This window comes from Camelus dromedarius, chromosome 6, assembly GCF_036321535.1.
Source record: "Camelus dromedarius isolate mCamDro1 chromosome 6, mCamDro1.pat, whole genome shotgun sequence".
NCBI lineage: Eukaryota > Metazoa > Chordata > Mammalia > Artiodactyla > Camelidae > Camelus > Camelus dromedarius.
Genome location: NC_087441.1, coordinates 45,338,213 through 45,358,504, shown reverse-complemented (window position 1 = coordinate 45,358,504; position 20,292 = coordinate 45,338,213). Strand labels below are relative to the sequence as shown.

Genomic DNA, 20,292 nt, shown 5'->3' with positions numbered 1-20,292 from the left:
GTGTGCTCCTGATGGCGGTGGTGACAGTGAGCTTTGGCAGATGGCTAGTGAGCATGTTCAGAAAGCCAGCCTGAAGCTATGGGCCAGGGAGAGACCACAAGCTTGAGCTTTAGTGCCATTTTTGGGAAAACAAAAGGGAGGCTGTCAGCACTTGACTTGATGTGTTGCAAGATCCAGGGAAGGCATACAAGCTTAAGAGTTCTTCCACAAGAGGGAGCAAGAATCATCAAGCAGGTGTATCCTTAGAAGGTGTGAGAAAGCTTCAAATTCCCTAGAAGGGCTGATGGAAGGTATTTCTCTCCTGAAAGCAATTAGTAAAGACTAGAGGAGGTGACTGCTACTTCAAATATGAAGACAGCAACACAAAACATGAAGGATCATGAAAAATCAAGGAAACATGGCATGACCAAAAGATCACAATAATCTTCCAATAACTGATCCCAAACACTTGGAGATATGAGATTTACCCAATAAAGAATTCAAAATGGCTGTTTTAAGGAAACTCAATGGCTACCAAAAGAAAAGGAAAGAAGAAAAAGAAAGACAGACAGACAGACAGACCACATAAAGATAGTTCAGCAAATTCAGGAAAACAATACACAAACTGAGAAGTTTAACAAAAAGGTAGAAATCCTAAAGAAGAACCAAACTGCAATAGTGAGTATCCAATATCAGACCTGATCAAGGAGAAGAAAGAATCAGTGAGACTGAAGGCAGGAACTTAAAAATTATCCAGTCAGAAGAGGACAAAGAATGAAGAAGAGTGCATAATCTATCAGATACCATTAAAAAAAAAAAAAACCCTCTGTGAATTATTGGGGTTCCAGAAGGAGGAGAGAGGGAAAGGGGGCAGAAAGTTTACTTTCCAAATCTAGGGAGAGATTTGAATGTTCAAGTTCATGAAGCTTATAAGTCATCAAACAAACTCAACTTAAAGAATCTTCTCCAAGACAAAGACACATTATAATAAAACTGTCAAAAATCAAAGACAGAGAGTATCTTAAAAGCAGCAAGAGAAAAAGAAACCTGTAACTTATAAGGGAACTTCTGTGAAATTACCAACAGATTTCTTAGCAGAAACCTTACAGCCCAGGGGAGAGTGAGATATGTTTTATTTCAAAATACTGAAATTAAAAAAAAAAAAAGAAAAAACTGCCAACCAAGAATATTCTATACAGAAAAGTTGCCCTTTTGAAATAAAGTATAAATAAAGTCTTTCCCAGACAATCAGAAGCTGGGGGAGTTCATTACCACTAGACCTGACTGTCAAGAAATGCTGAAAGGAGTTCTTCAAACTGAAATGAAAGGATAGTAATTAGTAACATGAAAGTATGCAACACACTGGTAAAGGTAAGTACATAGTCAAATTCAGAATACCCTAATACTGTAATATGTTGGTGTGCTAACTTTAGTATAAAGGTTAAAGGACAGGAGTATTAAAAACAACTACAATGATTTGTTAGTGAGTACGCAATATAACAAGAGGCAAATTGTGACATCCAAAACGGAAAAGTCAGGTAGTTAAAAAGGTAGAGTTTTTGTAAGTGATTACAGTTAAGTTATCAGTGTAAAATAGACTGGTATATCTATAATATGTTTTATGTGAGCCTCATGGTAACCACAAAGCAAAACCAACAGTAGATCTATAGAAGATAAAGAGAGGGAGTCACAGTATACCATTAAGGAAAATTGTCTGTTCACAAAGGAAGGCAGCTAGAGGAAGAAAAGAACAAGGGAACTACAAAACAGCCATAGAACAATTAAGATAGGATTACTAAGTCCTTAACTGTCAATAATTACTCTAAATGTAAATGGATTAAGTTCTCCAATCAAAAGACACAGAGAAGATATGCTTCCTAAAAGATACTCACTTCAGTTTTAAGAACATACAGGCTCAAAGTGAAGGAATAGAAAAAGATATTCCATGCAAGAGGAAACCAAAAGAGAGCAGGGATAGCTATACTTAGACAAAATAGACTCTAAGCGAAAAACTGCAATAAGAGGCAAAGAACATCATATGATGATAAAGGGATCAATTCCTCAAGAGAGTATAACAATCATAAATACATATGCACCTGATATCAGAGCACCTAAATATATTAGGCAAATACTAACAAATCTGAAGGAAGATAGACAATACAATGATAGTAGGATACTTCAAAAAATGGGCAGAGGAACTGAATAGACATTTTTCCAAAGAAGACATATAAATGGCAATAGGTATATAAAAAGATGCTCAACATCAACAATCATCAGGGAAGTGCAAATCAAAACCACAATGAGATATCACCTCACATCTGTTAGAATGTCTACTCTCAAAAAGTCAGATAAGTGTTGGGGAGAATGTGGAGAAATGGAAACCCTCATACACTGTTTATGGGACTATAAATTGGTGCAGCCACTATGGAAAACAGTATGGAAGTTCCTCAGAAAATTAAAAATAGAAGTAACATGATGCAGCCATCTCTTTTCTGGGTATTTATTCAAAGGAGGTGAAATCATTCTCTTGAAGAGATATGCACTCCCATGTTCTTTGCAGCATCATTTACAGTAGCCAGCATGTGGAGACAACCTAAGTGTCAATCAATGGGTGAATGGAGAAAGAGGATGTGGTATATATATTTATGCACACACACTGGAATATATACACACACACACACATATACATATATACATATACATACACACACAATGGAATATTTTTCAGCTGTGAGAAAAAAGGAAATCCTGCCATTTGTGACAAAATAAATGAGCTTTGAAGGCATTATGCTTAGTGAAATAAGTCAGACAAGAGAAAGACAAATACCGGATGATATCACTTGTATGTGAAATCTAAAAAAGCTGAACTGATAGAAACAGAGAGTAGATTGGTGGTTACCAGGGGCTCAGGAGTGGGGGAGAGGGAGAAATGTTGGTTAAAGGGTACAAACTTTCAGTTATAAGATGACTAATGTGTATATATAGCATGCGATTATGGTTAACAGTACTGTATCATGTACTTAAAAGTTACTAAGGGAATAGATTTTAAAATATTCTCACCACAAAAAAAAAAGGTAATTATGTAAGATGATGGAGGTGCTAACCAACACTACTGTGGTAATCATTTTGCAATATACTAAGTGTATCAGTTTTATACCTTAAGTTTACCCAATGTTGTACATCAATTATATCTCAGTAAAGCTGGAAAAAAGGCACTGTCTTTTTAAGGATTTATATACATACGTATCTCTCTATATACCTAAGCATTCAGTTTTGTTTTGCTGTAAATCAGTGGAGTAGTAGCTATATCTTAATCTAACTTGTGCTTTTATCCCCTGGAGATATCCTGGAGGTCTTTTGATCTCAGATATAACTCTAGCTCATTCTTTTAAATGGCTGCTTTGTGTTTTACAGTATGGCTGCTCTATTGTTTTTAAAACTACTCTGCTATATCTATATACTTAGGTTCATTCTAGCTTTTAACTTATCAAATAATGCTTTAAAAAAAAACCTGTTTACAAATGTATTTTTAGTCACATGAGTCAAAGTTTCTATAGATTAGATTCCTAGAAATGGAGTTTCTAAATCAAATGTTCTGTGCATTTGAAGCTTTGTGAGGTTTTGTCAAATTATTCTTCACCTGTGTGTTAGCTAACACTGAAAATTAAATGGTGAAATTGAATTACAAATGGTAAGATGATACTTTTTAAAGAAGCCACATTAACCCTTCTAGAACACAATGGGGTATATAAATAAATAAATGACAAAAAATCATGTGGAGTTGAGGTATGATGCTCCGGGAATTTTATTGTATGTTGCTTGTACATATTGAGTCAGCAAACAAGTTACTGCAAAATGATAATTACCGGAATATTTAAGGATGGTAGAGTTTTTGAACTTTTGTTCTATGTCTTGTTCTGAACATAGGAAGCATGTGTAGTGGTGGTGAACACATGGTCTGCAGAGCTGAGTTCATTCAGTTCTTCTGCTCCCTATGAGCTAAATAACTACAGAGAAGTAGAGATTAGAATATTTGATCTTCTTCAACCTCAAGTACTGCATTGGTAAATTGAGGCCAATAATTGTCTTTATAGGTTGTTGTAAAATTAACTACCAATAAATGGTAGCTGTTGTTGTTTTTATTCTTCTGTGACAGTGTTATGAAGATAACCATGATTAAATATTTATCTTCTGGATTAAATGGCAGTAGGGCATCCTCTGTATAACAACCAGAAAAAATGTAAACTCTCTGTAGCATCCCATAGCTCAAAGGTTGCTACTTTTCTGATGAACAGAGTCTCTTGTAAACATTAGGATTCTTTGTTTTGTTTTCAACTTCTATGCCAAAACAATTTGATGGTATAAGCACACAACTTCATCATTTCTGACTTGTTCACCATCCTGCCACAAAGCTATTTGGAATGCATACTGATATCTTAGATCATCCAAATTAATTAAGTCTTATCAGGAAACTGATATGCTAATGGCATCCAAGGTCTTGACCAAGTTGACGAAGTCAATACAGATTTTTGCTCTCCACAATTTCCACAATTTCCTACTTCATAATAGTTTAAAGATGATAAATTCTATGTTACTAGAGTCCAAATATTTTCTAGAAATCAGTATGGCTAAGATTAGGCATATGGAAGAGAAAGTAAGTCACTGACATTCTGAACAAGACCTCTAGTTACACAACAGTAGTTGCTACAGTCAGATGTTTCACCTTTCCTTTTGGAGGTGGTGAGAGTGGTGTTGTGATTGAAGAACGATGATTCCATCTCAGTTTCAAACACTGACAGGGAGACCATACAACTGTTGTGCTGGCCTTTTAGAGCTGCTTGCTGAGTTTGATCAGGTATGCCATTAGATGTTGGTGCTTTGCTTCCTTTTTAAAAAAAAATTTTTGTAATATAATTACTTTGAAAATATTTTTAGTGACATATTCAGAAACTCATTATTTCAAAGAAGTATTGGGATGTTCTAAATCATAGAGGTGTTCAAAAAGACAGAGATGTAACCTCATTTACAATGAGAGATGTGAATTGAGAACCTAACTCTGTAAACTTAATGATCCTCTTGTTTGAGATGTTATAATCCTTTGCTGGGCTGATCTGTAGTATTTTATCACCTGGGTCATCTTCTGTCCTTTCTGTACATTCCTGTATTTTTCCCCCCCTAGGCAGATTTGTTTCAAACTCTTTTCATCTAGTCCAACTACTCCAGTTTTAGAACATGTCTCCAGCCCACATTAAGTTTGATCAATCCTTTGTTTCCTTGATATTCTATTTTTTTCCTTTGTTCATTCAAATGGTGCTTGACAACTCATGTACTTTTATGTCCTTTACCTGCATTGCAGAGTAATGCTGATTTCCTTTTCATCTCAGTTCATCCAAACCTAAGCAAGAAGGGAATCAATGCTACCAGTCTCTGGCTCTGTGATTCTAGGATCATAAACACCAACTCTGAGTTATCCTATGGCTTTAGTTACTACCTGTGGTAGACATTGTGGTTATTTCCCCCAAATCCCTTTCATCTTTCTGCTATTGTGTAGTAGCCATTTGATTTGGATGGAACTGATCAGAGGTGGGGCCTGATTAGACTAAGCCATTGATTCTCAACCTTGGCTGCCCATTAGAATCATTTAAGGAGCTTAAAACAAAAGAGACAAATTCAGTCAACCAAATTGTCCCCTGCAGAAATGTCTTGGAGTAGAGCCTGAGCATTGGACACTTTCTAAATTCCCAGCTGAAGCCAACATGCAGCCAGTGTTGAGAACTGGTCTACCCACCAGGGTATTTCCATCTTCTCTGCTACTTATATTGATTTAAGAAACTCAAACCTAGACCAGTCAGCTTGTGCCATTCCCCAAGCTACATGAATTGGTTGTGATGGATATAATCAGCCCAATCGACTTAACCCAGGACTTTAGTTTTATGGATATGGAAGTGTTCTCTGTTTTATCTCTTTGTTGTGAAGAAACCTTGCCTTGGGATGAAATTCTTACTTACGGGAGTACAGAACTCCTTGAATGAGTTTCTAGTCTCAGCCGGGTTCTCAAGACTCTCTCCTGGACCATATTTTAGTCAGCCTCTGAGCTGTCTTCTCTACTAGGCCTTGACTTTGGCCTACCATGTCTGTGTCTGTCTATGCTGAGTCCAGTTTTAGCAAGAATCTTGCTAAGTCAGTTCCCGTAAAAGTTCCATGAGAAAAGTCTGTACTGGCTGACTTCTTTCTGTAGTTCCTATCATGGAGACTTGTACCTAAGCTTTGCACATATATGAGTTTGCTTAAGATCTGTTCAGTTGATCAGTATTTACTGAGCATTCACTATGTACTAGATGCTGTGCTAGGTGCTGGGGATACAATAATGAACAAAAGAGAGATGATCCTTGTCTTTTGAAGGCTTGAAACCCAAATCTGTTTCTATTATATCAAACATTGTAGGAAAACTTCTAGTTTGTTATGTGCATATAATATAGCTGGACAGATTCTCTAAAAAGCTGTCCCATATCATTTTTGTATGCGGTTAAGTTGTACATAAGTAAGCAAATCTATTCATTGCAACATAGCTGCTGCTTAAGATAACCGTTGAGGCTAGAGGCCTTACTTGGTTAGCATATGAGCAGCAGGCAGCAGAGGTAGATCTTTCTGCAGGAGGCTGACAGAGTACTGCAAGAACTTCCCAGTAAACCCACATGAATTTTGCATTGCTTTGTATATCCAAGGAAGAGCCTTGGTTGCTTGAACATATCCTGTGGTGGCAATATGGCAAGTAGTTAAGAATGTGAACACTGGAGCTAGAATGCTTGAGTTTGAATCCTGGTTCTACCACTTAGCGCTCTTTGGCAACGGACAAGTTGCATAACTTCTCTGTGTTTTATATCCTTATTTATCTAAAAAATGGGAATAATAATAATGCTTATCTTTTAGAATGGTTAAGAGGAATATAAAAACTTTAGAATGGTTGCTGGCACAAGGTAAGCCCTTATATCACTGTTTGCTATTTGATGATGTTGAAGACATCAAATAAAAGATAGACCCATTTATTTACCCATAAATTCTCTGAGTTTATGGCCGTCTTATTATGCGATCTTTTAAAATATGAGAATCTTTGTGTGTATTTTGAAGAAGAGAGTAATCTTGGAGATTAACTTGTACTTTCCTTTTTCCACCCATGAGAGAGGGGAGATTATCATCATCACTGGGCTCCCATCCTGCTTTGTAGGGCCTGTGAGCATACGGTGCTGTGCAGTTTGTTAAGTAGGCATTCCCTGCTCTCATGGAGTTTACTTTCCAAGGTGGACAGTATCAGTTTAGATGATTAAGTAAAGGTCATAAAAACAGTGGACTATGTCCAGACTCTTTAAACATAGAAAATGTCCTATATAATGGAAATTTACAGTAATACAACCCATTAATATGTAGAATTTCATATAGGGTGCATATATCTCATTCACAGCTTTGTACTAAATACCTAGAGGAAATCACAATAGAATCATATAGTATGGACCTCTAGAAGAGCAATTGGCATATTTATACTGGGCAGAGGTAATTACTTTCAGACAGGGATAGAGGAGTTGGAGAGTAAAAGTTAATCCTGTAAATTGTATAAGGTGAAAGAAAAATGATCCTGTGGCTAATGCTTAATGAGGCAGTGTGACACCATGGGAAGACCATGGATTTGGGGGTGAGAATGACCTGGGCAGATCATGGCTCAGCTACCTACAAACTGTGTGGCCTCTCTGGCGTTCTGTGAATTCTAAGGAGAACTGTGTTCCCTTCCAACTGTAGCTGCAGAAAGAGTCAGATTTGTGGCTCACCTTACAAGCAAGTGTATTTAGTTGTGCTTTTTAGCTTCAGTCCTGGCTTTTTTTTTTTTTTTTTTAAATCTCACAATTGTTCTTGCCTCTTTTTTTTTTTTTTCCTACTTTTTAAAAATGCCTTCCTGTATGCTTATAAATGGAACAAGATTGTATTGGTTTACTAGGGCTACCATAACAAAATAGCACAGCTTGGGTGGCTTAAACAACAGAAATGTATTTTCTCACAGTTCTGGAGGCTGGAAGTCCAAGATTGAGGTGTTGACAGGGTTGATTTCCTCTGAGGCTGCTCTCCTTGACTTGCAAATGGCTGTCTTCTCCCCCTGTCTTCACATGGTCCTTCCTTTGTGCACACACACATCTCTGTCCTAATTTCCTCCTCTTATAAGGACACCAGTCATATTGGATTAGGACCCACCAAAAACACCTTGTTTTAATGTAATCACCTTTCAAGACTCAAATGTGTCTCCAAATACAGTCACATTCTGAGGTACTAGGGTTAGAACTTGAACATATGAATTTGCAGAGGACACAGTTCAGCCCATGGCAGTGATTAAAACAATAATAACCTCTCTCATAAATTTCCTTAACTGTAAAATGAGGATATAAAAACGATTACCTTGTTCTGTGTATAATTATTGTGATGATTATAATGAGATAGATTCAAGTCACTTGCCTAGCACAATTGAGTCATATAATAGGTAATTTTGCAATTGTTGAATATCTTCCTTTCCTACTTTTTGGCAGGGGAGAGAAAGTATGAAATTGCTTGATAGAAAGAAGGGATATAGACCTTATCTGCATAAGTGATGGGGTGTGAGTGTTTCAAGTGTGAGAGACAACTGGGGTAGCCAGGGAAGGAGTGGGGAAGTGGAGAAAAAGTTTTTATTTACTTTGGAGTATGAGATGATCGAGAAAGTAAAGGAGCTGAGGTGGCTTGAGGTAGGCTTTGAGGTTGGGTCTACTCCAAAACCCAAAATGTCCAAAGAAGAACTTAGCCCTGAAGCAAGAGAACATCAGCAATAGTGTTAAGAATTGTAGACTGAAAGGGATCATAATTCAATTTCCTTTATTTTATGGAAGAGAAAACTGGAATCCAGAGAACTTAACTAATGGGCTAAAATCACACAGCTAGGCAACTGGTGGAAGACTTACCAACTTGGAAAAATTGTGTCCATGATTGGGAGGAGAAGAAAATGATAAGTTGATGAAAATGTCTGAATTCTACCAGAATGTTAGAGCTGAAGCTGTATCTTATTTATTATGTATCTCCAGTGACCAAGGGTGTGTCCAACATATAATATTCAATGATGTTTGCTAGGTTGATTCAAAATGAATACTGAATTTACAGGAGACTTGTTAAACCATAGGTGTACATTTTTGTGAATAAAATAATGTAGCATATTTATGAAATATGAAATGTCTTTTGTGTCATCATGAAAATCAATATTCCAAAAAAATACATTAATAAGTGAATGTCTTAAGACTGCTGGATATAAGGGTGATACTCAAAAATCAACTATATTTCTTTATACCAGTAGCAAACACATACTTAGGAATGACTGGTGGGAGTGTAGGTTGTGCAGTCACCTTGGAAAACTGGCAATATTCATTAAAGTGAGTATACTCTTACCTTATGGCCAAGTATTTACTCTTCTAAGTAGTGTATATGTCCAAAAAGAGCATGTGCATGTATGCATCAAAAATCATGTGCAGGAAAGTTTGTGGCTGCATTGTTTGAAAGAGCCAATAAGTAGAAACTACACAAATGTCCATCAGCAGTAGAATGAGTCAGTAAATTGTGTCATATTCACATAATGGATATGATACAACAATCAATATACTACAGCTAAAGAAAACATGTGGATGGATGAATCTTGTAAACCATGAAGGAGCCCAATCACAAAAGAATATATACATTATAATGCCACTTATATAAGGCTCCAGAAACAGGCAAAGGTTCTATGATGCTAGAATCAGAATACTGGCTACTTTTGGAAAGGTAAAAGAGGATACTCTTTCTTGATTGAGGTGAACACTTATTTGTATCCTTTTCTGTATTTGTTATAATTAAATTATAAAAGGCTTAAAAGTATGTAGAAGTTTCTGTGTTAAATTTTTATATATTACTGCTTAAAGCTTAAAAATAGTAGCACATGATTATTTTAAATGAGACTGAAGCAGCTATTATAAAATGTATAGCTGCTTCAGTAAGTGTATTTAAATGTATAGCTGCCTCAAAAAATAAACAAAATTTAAACAGACATCCCCACCCAGTCTGCTACCCTTTTTTTGGTTCAGTATCTTTTTTGTACTTCTACTTGTCATTTATTTATGGAATTGTATTCTTAGCAAACAAAACAGTACAGTATGCAGTGTAGCTTTTCAATATTTAAATATATAGTTATTTCTCTCATAGAACTTTTAAGGTATCAAAAAAGAATTAAGCTCAGAACTGTGTGTATAATATCCCAATTTCTCTATCTTTCTGTCTGTCATCATCTCTGTATGTAAAGTAAAAACTGGAAGAATATAAGCTATAAGCAAACTTTCTTCTGAGAAGGGAATAGACTTTTATTCCTACTTTTATACATTTGATATTTGAATTTTTTACAATAAGCATGGATCACTTTTTTAGTTTAAAAAAGGTACATTTTTAGAGAATTAAGCAAAAAGATCTTAGTTATTAAAATATTTTGTACCCTAGAAGTAGAAAAAGTCTCAACCTTTTTTCCTTTTATGCTTATTAAAAATGTATAAAACCTATTAATTGAATGCTGTCAAGAGAAATGCCAATAATTTTGATCTTTAAATTCTTACTTAATATAATTGCTTATCTAAGATATAAAACTTTGATTTATGTGGTTGTGTTTCTCCTCTTTTTTGAAATTTCTACAGTAAGCAGTATTCCCTTTGTAATAAAAGCATATTTAAGTGGGTATAGAAGGAACATATCTCAACATAACAAAAGCTATTTATGACAAACCCACAGCAAACATAATAGTCAATGGTGAAAAGTTGAAATCCTCCCCACTAAAATTGGAACAAGTCAAAGATGTCCACTCTCACCACTTCTTTTCAGCATAGTATTGGAAGTCCTAGCCATAGCAATCAGAAAAGAAAAATAAAAAGGAATCCAAATTGGAAGAGAAGAGGTAAAATTGTCACTATATGTGGAAGACATGCATAGAAAACCCTAAAGGCTTCACGCAGAAACTACTAGAGCTGATAAAATAATTTGGTAAGGTAGCAGGATACAAGATTAACATACAGAAATCAGTTGCATTTCTTTACACTAATAATGAAATATCAGAAAAAGAAAATAAAGAAACAATCCCTTTTAAAATTTCATCTGAAAAAATAAAATACTTAGGAATAAATCTGACCAAGGAAGTGAAAGACTTATATGCGGAGAACTACAGAACATTCATTAAGGAAATTAAAGATGACTTAAAGAAATGGAAAGATATCCCATGTTCTTGGATTGAAAGAATTAATATTTTTAAAATGGCCATACTACCCAAAGCAATCTACAGATTTAATATGATCCCTATCAAATTACCCAGGACATTTTTCACAGAATTAGAACAAATAATCCTAAAATTTGTATGGAATCACAAAAGATCCAGAATTGCCATAGTATTACTAAAGAAAAAGAATGAAGCTGGAGGAATAACCCTCCCAGACTTCAGACAATACTACAAAGCTATAGTAATCAAAGCAATGTGGTATTGGCACAAAAAACAGACATATGAATCAATGGAACAGAATAGAGAGCCCAGAAATAAACCCCCACACTTATGTTCACTTAATCTTCAACAAAGGAGGTAAGAATATACAATGGAGAAAAGACAGTCTCATCAACAAGTGGTGCTGGGAAAGCTGGACAGCCATATGTAAATCAGTGAAATTAGAACACTCCCTTACACCATATGCAAAAATAAACTCAAAATGGCTCAAAGACTTAAACATAAGACAAGACACTATAAACTTCATAGAAGAAAACACAGACGAAACACTTTCTGATGTAAATCTTAGCAGTGTTCTCCTAGGGCAGTCTACCTAGGCAATAGAAATAAAAGCAAAAATAAACAAATGTGACCTAGGTAAACTTACATGCTTTTGCACAGTGAAGGAAACCATAAGCAAAACAAAAAGACAGCCTACAGAATGGGAGAGAATATTTGCAAATAATGTGACTGACAAGGGCTTAATTATAACAGCTTATGTATATAAGCAGCTCATACAGCTTAATAACAACAGCAGCAAAACCCAATCCAAAAATGCAAAAGATCTAAACAAGCAGTTCTTCAGTGAAGATACACAAATGGCCAATAGGCACATGATAAAATGCTCAATATCACTAATTATCAGAGAAATGCAAATTAAAACTATAATGTATCACCTTACATCAGTCAGAATGGCCATCATTAAAAAGTCCACAAACAATAAATGCTGGAGAGGGTAAGGAGGAAAAGGAGCCCTCCTACACTGTTGGTAGGAATGTAGTTTGGTGCAGCCATTTTGGAAAAAACAGATTTCTCAAAAAACTAAAAATAGACTCACCATATGATCCAGCAATCCCACTCCTGGGCATGTATCTGGAGGGAGTTCTAATTTGAAAAGATACCTGCACCCCAAAGTTCATAGCAGCACTATTTACAATAGCCAAGACATGGAGACACCCTAAGTGTCCATCAACAGATGACTGGATAAAGAAGTTGTGGTATATTTATATAATGGAATACTACCCAATGATAAAAAAGAGTAAAATAATGCCATTTGCAGCAACATGGGTGGACCTGGAGATTATCATTCTAAGTGAAGTAAGCCAGAAAGAGAAAGAAAAATACCATATGATATCACTTATATGTGGAATCTAAGAAAAAAAAAAAAAAAGGCAAAGGAACTTATTTACAAGACAGAAACAGTCTCACAGACATAGAAAACAAATTCATGGTTACCAAAGGAGGAGAAGGCTGTGGGAAGGGATAAACTGGCAGTTCAAGATTTGCAGATACTAGCTACAATATATAAAATACATAAACAACAATTTTCTACTGTATAGCATAGGAAACTATATTCAATTATCTTGTAGCCGATAATGAAAAAGAATATATATGTATATGTACGACTGAAACATTATGCTCTACACCAGAAATTGACACAACATTGTAAACTGACTATATTTCAATTTAAAAAAAAATATTTAGGTGAGGAAAATCTTTATTATTTCAATCTTTGCTTATGAGGTTAATATGTTGTACTTGTAAAGGATTTTTCTCCACAGTATTTATTGTTCTTTTGTTCCAACTGGGAAGGGAAAAGCCAGACTGGACACTATAAAAAGTTATTTTGTGAGGTGCTATTTTTCTAATGGTATTATTCAGAATAGCTAAAAATATACACAATAGATCTTGAGGAAAATGTAAACTACTGGAATACTGTTCTCTTAGCGGTATATTTTTCTTTCCAAAGTCAAAGGCATTTGACTTATGAGTATGCTCCCAAGGGTGTGCTAGTCTCCCTCCTTTTCCTCCTCAAATTTCCTAATTGCGTTTTTAGCTTGTGTAATTGTATTTGTCCTTTGTATACATAAATATACAAACTATTTTAAAATAAATTCCATTTGGTGGCTGATTAGTTTTATGCATTTGAATTGGATGGTGATAAGAGGTCACAGGTCTTGTAAATATCCTTGGAAATTAGGAAATTACTTAGAGATCATGCCCTTTTGACTAGATTCATTCTCAACTTGGAAATAGCTTAGCTTTCACCCTCCTCCACCCTTCTGCAAAGTGGTTTGAATTATCTAGCTTAAGTGAATAAAATCAGAAATTTTGAGGTTTATTTTTCTTTAAAAATATAAACTGAGTGTTAGTATTTTTCAGACAATTAAGAGCTAACATCTAAGGGCTTTGGTTATAGTTCTTATGCTGCTGATTAGGTATTCCTCAGTGGTGATTAGTGAATGTACAAATGCAATCATTTGGTAGGGCTTAATCATTCATATGAGAGAAGTTAGTTACCCAGAAGGAGAAATTGAAGCTTGTATAACTTCCATTAGCCTTATTTTTTTAATAGCAAAAAAATAAGAATAAGTTTTGACTAAATTAGGAATATTGAGTCATATAAGATAAATTGTAGTTTAAAAGAAATAGAGAACCTGGGGAGATATATGAATATGTTGCTCTACTGTGTAGTATATTGTCTGTAGTATATTGTCTGTAGTTTATTGTCAGTAGCTTATGAATAATTGGCCCTTACCAAACCAGGACAGATTTCCCTCAGAGAAGGAGAGTAGAAAGTACTACCTCAAAAAGTACATCTCCTTTTTCTTTGTACTGGGTGACTGAGCCCCACAATTACAGCAGGGGCAACAGGGAGGAAATATCTCTTTTCCCAGGTTTACTACATTACTCAAAGTTGAGAAGAAGAGAGAGATGTGGCTATTCCTTTTTAAAAATAGGTGATCTGAGGCAAGGGTAGAGTGGAATGCCTGTATTTGGGCAATGCTGTATTCCTCTCTGGTGAGATGGGTTACAGGGCCTGAGTCCTGAGGGCGAGGCCTGGAGATGGGGTTTGAGTGCCTTGGAATGATGAGCTAGGGGTGTCTGGGTGGGAGACCACTGACTGCTTATGTTCAGCACTGTACGGTGGTGTGACTGTTAGATTCAAGGGTGGTTCTTCAAATGTGTTTTTCAAAAGCTTAGGTTTGTAGGCTTCCCCAGAGGACCAGCTTCTTCTTGGGGATTGTTTTATTCTAACCTAATTCACAATTGCTGATATGTAAATCAGAAGGCTATATAGCTCTTCCAGCTTTCTAGCCCAGAGTTCTGGGTCTTTACTCCTAGGGTGACCAGTTATCCCAGTGTGCCCAGAACTCTTGTGGTATTAGCACTGAAAGTGCTGCTTCCAGAAAAACCTCTCAGTCCCAGAGGGATGGTTGATCACCTGTTTTACTTCCCTGCGCCTCTTAGCAGCTATAGCATGGGAGGAGGGGAAATACATTCTCACAGCCACTGTGTACAATCTCTTCCTTGTAGTACAGGTAACAAAACAGCCTTTGCATAGCAGTGCAACCTAGGATGCGGTTTCAGGAAGGAAGAATGTTGCTACATCTCAGGTGTGCCCAGTTATTGCTTGTCTGATCATCAATTGCTATGGAACAAATGACTGCAACATTTGGAGGCTTAAAAGAACATTATTTCATTATCCCTTTTGGTTTCTGTGGTTCTGGGATTTGAGAAAAGCTCAGCTGGCAGTCTGGCTCCCTCACTATGATAATGGCCACAACTGGAACAGCTGGGAACTGGTCAGACACTCTGTCTTCATGTCATCTCAAGCCCATCTGTATGGGCTACTTTAAGCTCTCCTGTGGCTTGATTACCTCTGTGTAGGTGATGCTTACCTGGGTTCCAGAGCGAGTATTCCAGCCAACAAACTGACTCAGGTGGCATATCAGATATTATTGCATAGCATCATTTTCACCATAGTCACAAGATTCAAGGGGGGAGCAGAGACCCCACTTCTTGATGTTTGGAAGGTCAACATCACAATGTGTTGGGATGGAGAGCTTATTGCTGTCTTTGGAAAATATAATCTGCCATAATTACCTTAGCCTCTAAATGCAGTTTTTCATTAGTGAAAGTAGTTAAGTTATTAAAATACAATTTTTTTCTTCATGAATTTTCATAGTGCAATTTTTATTTCAAATGAAATGAAACACCAGCCTATAAATGTTTCTTGAATTGTTCTGAAAACTGCTCACCATTTTTCTACTGGAATAAGTATGTTTATATGTGTGTGTGTGTGCACGCGTGCGTGCATGTGTATCCCCAAAAAGCCAACTGACCAAGATAGGTGTAACAAAAATTCATTTGTTTTCATAGTAAGAGTTTTAGGGTGTGTGTGTGTGTGTGTGTGAGTTTCCATGCACACATGCACCCAGGAGGATGGAAAGGAAAGAGTAATTAGGAGGAGAAAAGAACAGCAGTGGTACAGGATAATTCAGATTGAAGCCAGGCATCCACAACTGGAAAGAACTCTGAAGACATTGAAGGCTGGAGAGGGAACTAAGGGGCAAGGGCAGTGGCAGTCATTTAGATGTGAAGGGCAGGAATACCTATAGCATCACTTTAGTATGATCATTTGGTTTAAAATGTGGATGATAATGTTCTGATGCAGCTTTCCTAGACTGTCTGTCTCCCATTGTGATGCTTAAGACCCATGAGTTATTCTTTTTGGTAGCCTCCAGCTTCTTACTTCAGAGTAATGGAAATTGGGATTGAAAAAAAAATCTACTGTGGTTATTTAGGGAATTTGCTGACAACACTGTTTTAACAAAGTTTCAGGAGGGCATGCTGCAAATCTTAATTTTATGAAACTGATATTTCTTGGCTTGTTACATGTTTAATATTGCAAAGTTTATGATTCTTACATGAGTTCTGTTGTTTGTCCTAAACTCATTATTTTATTCAGGAAAATTTCAAAAATTAAAAAAAAAGGATAGCAGAAAGATTATAATTTTAAGCCATCATTTGTTTTAAAATATATTTTATGTGTTTGGATTGTAGGAATACTGTAATACAGTCCAGCTAGATTCTGGGATAGATTATCGGAAAAGAGAACTTCCTGCTGCAGGAAAGCTCTACTACCTGTAAGTTTTTTAAAATTTTAATTTTGTAAGTTTAATACGTAATAACCAACCAGGAAAAGATAAGAAAAATAAGCAGGGGAATTATTAGAACATGAAAGGCTAGTTCTGAAGCCTGTGGTTTTTAAACTATAAAATGTTATAATGTTAACTTCTTTAATCTGTGTTTTTTTGCCATCCACATTTGCATGATTTATAACGTGTGATTGGAGGAAACCCTAATTAGTTTTTGGGGGAGTAATGATGACAGATGGTTAGAAAGTAATGACTATCCTCTTGTAAGAAACTCTAGTATTAAGAGAGTATCTTTATTGTGCTAAAGTAATTAATTATTTGTGGACATCTTCTGACAAATGTGTCATTTCTGTTCCCTGAAAATTGCTTTATTTTGTTTGACAATCTGTTTGTATTTATCATTGTTGATTGACTTCCATACATAACTATGTAAAATATATATGCACAAATACAACTGGATGTATTTTGTCTTTTAAAAGCTCAGTCTCCTGAGTAGGAGCAATTTATAATAATGGATGTATTTAGCATGTGCAGTTAATGCTGAAAAACAAATATAGTTCATTTTAAAATGTCATTTGTGAGAACTTGAAAGGAAAAAGTGCTTGACAAATGCAAACTGTTGTTTAGCATATGCTGCCAGTGTTGGGCACATAGTGGATTCTCAGTAAATAGGTCTGTCTAGGGGCTAATTGTGATTTAACTCAAAGGCATGTTTCTGCTAATTTAAATTTTGATGACAACGTGCATATGAGAGGTTCAGAAAAGTTCTCGTCTCTGCCACCTTGTAAGCAGAAGTACTTTACTGTTTTTGAAGCAGAAATTAGCTAGAAAAATCACATAATTAAAATTGCATATTTTACAGTGTACCAAGGGGATTATTCAGTTTATTATTCAGATTCTCATGATTATTATAGGAGGTTCTTCATCTGCCCTTAAGTACTTTGTCTTTAAAGTACTTTATAATTTTGAAAAATTCTTAGAGCACTTTTTTTTTCTGCTTTAACTTGGACTTTTTCTCCTCAGCTCCTTTTATGTGTATGTTTTCTGGTCTTTTAATTTTTCTGTTATTCTCAAGCTTTCCCTGATTCTTTGCTACCTATTTCTTGATATGCCTAGTGTATGGTACTTACAAAATAATTTATTATTTTTCCTTTATTATTTTTCAGTGAAGGTAATCCTTGTTCCCTATTTTCCCACAAAATGTATTCTTATGTGAAAGAATGAAAACATTTTCCTAAAGGGAAGTTCCTTAAACTAAGATGGTTGTCTGGGTCTAAATCATGAAATTTGTTTCTCAGTGTTAGAGAGGTCTCAGTGGAATTTACAGGAGGTGGAAATCCTGCTTTTGCTTGGAGCAGAGCCACTTTCTCTCTGACCTACCCTGTGTTGCTTCTTCCTCTTCCTGATAAAAGTACTAAAAACACAGTGAAATTCAGGTTTGTGCTTTAAACATAGACTGGAGGAAATCAGAATCTAACAATGTCCCAGAGTCCAGGAAACTAGAATCTACAAAAGATGCCATGAAACTCTGGAACAGCTTCCTTAAAAATATATGAATTCTTTAACCCTCAAAGAAACTAGATTTTTTCATGGATTTTACATCAAGAGAGCTTTACCTAGTCTGATAACCAAGAATAGAGAGCCTGGAGGATGTGTGTTCATAGAGCTAAGACAGATACATGTCCCTGAAGAGAACTGGAAATTAAAGTCATCTTAGAAGTGGGAGAATAATATCAGGTGCCAAAATGGGATGCTAGAGATGTCTTTTATAGTGTTTCACATTGGCCCTTGTATAGAACTTCTTTCATGAAAGAGTAAAAGAAAAGTTTCATTTTAGCTTGTTCTTACAGGAAAACTTATTAATTTCCCCTCTATAATGGATTTTAATGTGCTGTGCTATATATTGCCCTATTAAAGCATGTGTTTAAAAAAGCGTGTTTAATAAAAGCATGTTTCTCTTTATTACCCTTTGCCTAAACATCTGGAATTGATTTCTGAGTATGCAAGTCCAGACTACCCCCTTGTCAATCTCACTGACACCCCAACTACCTGAAAAGAAAAACAAAATTCTCACTTCCCTCCAGGGGAACACCAAGCACTATCTCATAATTTTATATGAACAGAATCCCACAGTCATTAATTCAATATTTTATTAGTCTAACTTTCCAAAAGCCAATTGAAAATACCCCAAAACTCAATCCAACTAATATCGAGAGTTACCAGAGATGTTAAAAACTGCTCCAAAAGTTAACATGGAACAATTTCTATAACCGATAATATTGTCTACATTACACAAGAAATAATTCATACAAGCCATTGTATGTTTGTATGTAGTTTATTTCAGTTGTAGTTTTATATCACATTAAATTTAGAAATCCTAGAGTACTTTTATAAATAAGTTCCAGATGTTTTTGTCTCATTCCAAGAAATTTTTGATCTCATATAAAACAAACTTAAGAGAGAATTTAAATTTATTATGTTACAAGCTTGAGCTTGAAGCCAAATATCCAAACTTTTGCAAAGATCAAAATACCCCATGGTTGTCTATTTTTTCATTCTGTGATCTCCCCAGAGGTGAGCCCAAAGTCACTTTCTTCCTGGTTTATTGGTGGATTGGGCTCAGTAAGATTTCTATGAGGGGACTATGTTTTGCCAAAATCCATACAGGTCAACCAAGCATTGGGCTTCCTGTTTACACTTGGGTGGAGGTGTGGACAGTAGTTTATTTTGAACTACCTGGTGTTTGCCAAGGTAGGCCCCATCTCATGCTTTTCAAAAAATTTAACTGCTTCAGATTTGCTCTCTGCTATGGGGCCACTAGAGGTTATCATTTTATATATGCAACAATGAGCATCTCCTTTCCGACAGGAAATACCACTGCTGAGGGGTCCATGGGATGCTACCCCAGACCATTTTATTGTCAATTCTGTGAAGGGTTATGTTTTCCTGGAGAGAGGAGATCAGGTCAACTTGGACTTCCCCTCACTCTCTGTTTTCCTTTTTCATTCAGGAGCTGAGTTGTATAGGTTCTTTTTTCTACTAAATCTGTTGAAGGAACTTGAAGACGGTTCCTATTCAAACACTGTAACTCATTGTACTCACATTCAAACACCTTACCCCCAGCATAGAAGCCATGGTCTCAATGGAAGATTTTAAACTGAATCAAAAAGGGTTCAGGGGCCTTGGATTTGATTTTACTCTATTTATGAAGTAATGGGTTTACCTGTATTATTTCACGGATGCTGGCAGAAGACTCAAGAAACCCGGGTCTGAGACAAGGGTTTATAACTCTCGGCACAGATAGCATGTTGAATCCATTCCCTCCTTGCTGCCTAGTCCCATTGAGGAGTTCTGCAGAAGGCCCAGATGGATGCCTGCACAGGCATGAGTTATGTTGCAGAAGAGGAGCTCTGAGTTTAGGGAATGTAACATTTTATAGCCAGAAGTAAGCAAGCCTGCTTTTTGTCTCAAGGGAGACATTGCCTCATCCCTCAGGGTGTCTTGCTGCAAACAACCTTAAGAAATGGCTAGGTCCTTGCATTCTTGGCATACTCAGCAAGATGTGTAGGTGAATGAGAGACCCAGGGAGGACTGTGTCTCCTAACAGGGGAAATTAACCCAACTTTTAACCTTAAATAAGCCAGGCTTTCTCCCTTTATTTCATACACCAAAGTCATCCACCACTTCAACAAAATTATATCTGAATATGCTATTCAGTTATTTAATACTTCAGTTAAATTGTCTCATGACCATTTCAACTTCATGTATATAGGGACCGTGGATCATACTGAAATGATGAAAAATATGTCACAACTTTTCAGA

General features: G+C 36.0%; 1 protein-coding gene across 6 annotated transcripts in view; it reads left to right on the top strand.

Annotated features, from left to right (window-relative positions):
• AFG1L (AFG1 like ATPase) overlaps nucleotides 1–20,292 on the top strand; it is a 196,013-nt gene that overhangs the window by 108,747 nt on the left and 66,974 nt on the right. For all 6 annotated transcript variants that reach the window (XM_031456112.2, XM_010989608.3, XM_064486804.1 and 3 more), the window contains one exon: nucleotides 16,376–16,458. In XM_031456112.2, the coding sequence (XP_031311972.1) occupies nucleotides 16,376–16,458 (83 nt within the window). The remainder of the gene's footprint in view (nucleotides 1–16,375; nucleotides 16,459–20,292) is intronic.